We start from the raw sequence: 5,036 nt of genomic DNA, 5'->3' as shown, positions 1-5,036 counted from the left end.
TCCCCGCCAAGAAGAGCTGGAGCTTCTCTGGCTGGCTACCTTCCCTGGCCAATTAATACCCTTTTTAGGTCGATTTCTACGATTTATTCAGCCCACAAAAGAAGTCTGGTGGAGACTAGCCTTTAGATAAGAACTTTATTGACACAACAAAAAGTACAGCGACTTTCGTAAGGTCTAAGACATGTAGATATACAGACAAATATACATGGGTACAATGAAAATATGCTACGCACAGAACAATAGGCGGGTCAACTAATACTACTTGTTCTAAGGTTTAAACATTCTTTGATATATTTACCTATTTGTACACAGTAAGGGTTATTGCCTTCTAGGATGAACTTAAATTTATCAATAGCATGAAATGTAACAAATTCTGTGAGCAGGCGGAGAGAAGGTTGAACAGCTTTGTGCGTTTATCGTTAAAGGAATAGAGTCGCGACGTGTGTTTGGTCCCAGAGGAATCTGCACGCGTGAGTCACCGCGTGTTTTGACAGCTACAGACAAGAACAAAAGATTGTTTGGAATCACGATAAGGACGGGAGGGGTGACGGGGATTAGACTGGTGTCTACTGCCAGACTCGTCGTCATGACAACGGACATCGCCCTTAGCTTCCTCCCTAAGGCCATGTTGATTTGATTATATGGATGACATCCTCCGGGAACCCCAAAATTGATGCGCGCGTGCGAATAAAAAAAAGTTTTGCAAAAAAAAAGTTAGTTTTCAATAATGAAATCTACGTGGTCATGAGGGTTGAACAAATGGGACAGAATATGGTTTGGCGAATAATCTAGTCTTCAAGTTCATTTCTTTACAAGTTCGTCTTTTTTCGTTTGATTTTGGCACTCTACGACATTGGTATGTTTTTTTTTTGTAACTTACGGTATGTTTTTGCTCATTTTGCAACTGTTTTGTACGATTTACAGTATGGTTGAAAACTTTTTGTTTTGAAACGGCCGAAAATTCATGCGCGCGTGGATGTCATCCATATAATCAAATCAACATGGCCTAACAGACGTGGTTTGGATCTGTGCCAGAGTACTCTCCAACCAGAGGTTGAATGGGAAGATTGTGACCTTTTTCTATGCCCCGTTTTTTTCTGACTTCGGTGGCCGGTTGGATACTGTCGGCCGGCTGGATACTGTCCGCGTGTTGGATACTATCTATTTTGGCCACCAAAAGATCTGCTTGGAGATTATGCCAGAGGACAGTCAAAAGACTGACATTTTCTCCTTAGACTCTGGCGTTTTTCTTTGAACTGCAAAGTCACATGAAGAACAGAGGGGAAAGGCAGCGAGAAGGTAAGGGAAAAAGACAAAATTCAGAAAAGGAAGAATGAAAAGGGAAGAAAAGGGGTAAGAGCAAGGATGTTAGGCTCTGTTTCATTGTTAAGAAGGAAAGAAAGACCTAAAGAACGTAAGAGGAAGAAAGAAGGAATGGGAGAAGGAAGAAATGGGAGCTACTGACAACAGTCAAATTTAGCCAGATATGGAGAATATTTGGGTTTAGCCATAGCAGAGTTCCTTTGCCTGCACCTTCGGACGGGGAAATGTTCTTGCCAATTATTTCCCTTTTTACCGAATTCTACGATCCGTACCCCGGTAGGGAGGTCTGCTGGAGGCTAACGAAAACTATATACAGGAGAATATTTGCCGGGGGAGTTTGGCCGCCTTGTAGGGTTGACTGGCCGCGCAGTTCGGAGGGAAAGAAACTACTACATGTAGTACCTCCCTGCGGCCGGACTCCCTTGGCCAATTCTGCTCTCTTTTTTTGCCGAATTCTACGATACTTACCCCCGTAGGAAGGCCTGCTGGAGGCTAACGAAAATGCGAGGGCTCAGAAAGGGACACCATAAATTCTCGCCAAGGCTCAGGGCTCTCTAAAGTCAAACCTAGCCTGTGAAACCCAAGCTCCGGGAGGCTCCCTACGGCGGACTAACTAGGGAGCCGGCGAAAAGCGAGGTTCTGTCAGGCTAAGTCAAACCCAGCACAGCGGATTGTGATGACGAGAGACGATCAGAGTACCCTTCTCCTACTCACCGGACGTGTTGCCCAAATAACAGATCTTAGATTACACAAGCCAACAGTCCTCAAGGTAAGGAACGCCTTACGATTTACCCAAGTCCTTCAAGTCGTAAATCTTCACGCAGTTACTGTCCTTGGGTGAGATCCTTCAGTTCCTTGTTTTCTGTGTCGAGAGGGCTTCCCTCAGCAGTCAATTTGCACAGTATGCTGAGTAAATCAATTAACAGTGATTGGAGATTAGCGCGTCGCGACAGGGGTCCTTACTGAGATAGCGGGAGATGTGGAGGATAGATTGGGGGGTTGCCGGTTGTTTTCGCAGGTTGTTGAGAAGGAGGTTATCCAAAACACACCTGTCGTTTCCAATCAAATAGACTGCCGACTTCTAGTCTCGTGTTCTAGCGCAGGGTTTACCGGTAAACACGCCTGGTTTGTTCTGTGCGTTACTGCCGGGTTTCAGACCACACTTCGACTCCACGCTTTTTGCCAAGTTTGAGTAACGCACGATGTGGCGTTTTCATGTCTTCTACTTCACTGAGCTGATTGATTCTAAGGGTGTCGATTTCGTAAAAAAATCCACTGCTTGGTAGCCTCTACCAGGCTTCAGAAGCGGCTGAAAGAGTAAAAATTGACCAAATAGACAGATAACATGCCGGGGGAGTTGGCTCGATAAGCGAGTATATTTCTGGAGCTAGCGGCGAATATACCGCTTCAGCTCCCCTGGGCCTGGCATGCTATCTGTCTATTTGGCTTCTTTCTACTCTTTTCAGCCGCTTCTGACGCCTGCTAGAGGCTACTAGACAGCTACACACATACGGAGACGTCTAAATTGACACAGTGGTGGAAGGCAGGGGTTACGGAAAGGTTGCGGGTTAATTTGTCCTGTTTGTTTTAGTTCGGGGTGGGGGCTGGTAAACCACAGACAGGTTCCAAGGCTACATCGGCCCACGGGACCAGCCGATAAAGAAGTCAATGAAATCAAGACGCGAAAACGACAAGGCCAAACAAAGAGACTACACTTCTACCGCTCCGTGAAACGTTCCATTTGTTCCTGCCGACTTGAAATCACACGTTTGCTGTGTCTCCAAGCAGAGGTGTGGGTTTCGGCTTATTTTTACGTGTTTTTTTTTAAAGGCGTTTAATCGGGTTCTTTTACTGGTAACTTTTTATCCGCTTCCAAAATGGATCTTTTGTGCTAAAACAAAAGTTCCAACTTGGAACATGTGACTTCCAACAAAGATGGACTTTCGTGATATGATACTACCCTGCCGATTTGATACTGCCTTGCCAAAGATCTGCCGGAGATAAACGCTTGTCTTGCTAAACCGCCGGGCCTGAGGAGGCCACCGCTCACTATAAACCGTTTCTAAAACCCACGACATCGATACCGACACACATACAACACTTCCTACAAGCAGCTCCAGACCAGACACATTCCTGCCCGGACTCAGTTTCATAAACAAAGGCTGAAGGGTGTGGAAACATGTGCCGTAGTTGGCAAACTTTAGAAGGGACTAGTCAAGGTGATACGTACTGATTTCCTTCGGTACTGAGGGCTGCTCTAGGCTATTGGCACCACCGTACCCTTGTCTCGGACCAGCCTGGCGAACAAAAGACAAAACGATGTAGACTCAAAGTACAATCAAATCAAAAAGTCATGGAATAGGCCATACAACTGTCAAATGCCATTCACAAATCAGAAGGTATGAAGTAAAATGAAAGCAATTAAAAGCGGTGAATGTACGGAATGCAGACTGGCGACTGCTAGCTTAAACCTAATTAATCTTTAATCAAGCATTCAAGGCTTGATTAGCATTGCGGAGGCGGTGCGAATTCCATCCCATCTCTGCAATTTCCTGACGGATTTATACGGCTAACAGAAATTCTTATAAATAACAAACAATGCTTGAAAAAGTAACAAAAGATGCTCACCTGGCCATAGTAGTAAGGTTGACGGGGTGCGCTCTGGACAGAACAGGCGAGAAAAACCGCAAGAAAGACAAGTCTGGGGAACATGTTGAAGAGATACAGGGTCTTGGCTCAGGGACTTCTGTGCACCCGGCAGCTGCAGTCTGAACTCCGCCGGTTCACTGCCGCGCCTTTATACATATGCAAAACCACAACAGTACACAACCGTCGTGACGTCGACAAATCACAGCCTCACAAAGCCGTGACGTCATGCTCCTCGGGGACAGGTGTTTGTGAGCCATAACATGGATGTACCCCCCCCCCCCACTTCTTGTTTCTACAAGTCGTCTCCGAAGTAGGGTGAAAGTACCCAAGGACCACAGAAGGGAAACAAAGAAATCGTTTTACGATTGTTGCACGGTGCATTCAAGGGGGCGTAATACTCCCAACTTCCCTAACGTCATAGGATGTGCCACAAGAGGAAAGCGGAGAACAAAACAACTTTTGGTTCGTTATGAGGACGTTTGGTTTGACATAAGACGGAAACTGTCTGAACAACAATCTTTTCCAAAATCCCGTCAGCGAGGTTGTGTGGTTAGTAAAGAAGGCGCCATTGTCTGCTGGTTGATGCGTTGTTTTAGTGTGTAAGCTCTTTGATACTACTCTCCAAGCAGAGGTTTGGGGTTATTTTTGGCGTGTTTTTATGCTTTTTTGTCGGGGTTTCTCTTTTGCACTGAATTTTTCCCCACCCAACCCAACCTCTGCCGGCACTCACCCCGGGGCGGGGCAAACCTATTCAAGAAACGTGACAGTGCTCCTCCCCGGGAACCATCAAATTATCATTAGGGATATCCATTTTACTGTGGTGGATTATCACACATCCAGCCAGCAAGGCATTCGGCCACACACCTCCTGCTGACTGTGCCTATTCATTACTCTCCAAGCAGAGATTTGGGTTTGGGGTTATTTTTGGCGTGTTTTTAGGCTTTTTTTGTCGGGGTTTCTCTTTTGCACTGAATTTTTTCCCACCCAACCCAAAACTTCAGTGCAAAAGAGAAACCCCGATAAAAAAGCCTAAAAACACGCCAAATATAACCCAAACCCAAACC

The 5,036-nt window shown here is 45.8% G+C and overlaps 1 protein-coding gene across 1 annotated transcript in view; it reads right to left on the bottom strand.

Moving 5' to 3' along the window:
* The window catches only part of LOC109468083, an 18,250-nt gene extending 14,159 nt beyond the window's left edge, over positions 1–4,091 (bottom strand). The window contains exons 1-2 of the mRNA XM_019766322.1: positions 3,952–4,091; positions 3,554–3,620 (exon numbers count right to left, since the gene is read on the bottom strand). Of these exons, the coding sequence (XP_019621881.1) occupies positions 3,554–3,620; positions 3,952–4,035 (151 nt within the window). The 5' untranslated portion in view covers positions 4,036–4,091. The remainder of the gene's footprint in view (positions 1–3,553; positions 3,621–3,951) is intronic.
* Between the last annotated feature and the right edge of the window lie 945 nt (positions 4,092–5,036).

This window comes from Branchiostoma belcheri, unplaced genomic scaffold (assembly GCF_001625305.1).
Source record: "Branchiostoma belcheri isolate BF01 breed outbred unplaced genomic scaffold, Haploidv18h27 scaffold190, whole genome shotgun sequence".
In the NCBI taxonomy this organism is placed as follows: domain Eukaryota; kingdom Metazoa; phylum Chordata; class Leptocardii; order Amphioxiformes; family Branchiostomatidae; genus Branchiostoma; species Branchiostoma belcheri.
The sequence above is the reverse complement of the archived record's forward strand: the minus strand, read 5'-3'. Positions and strand labels throughout refer to the sequence as shown.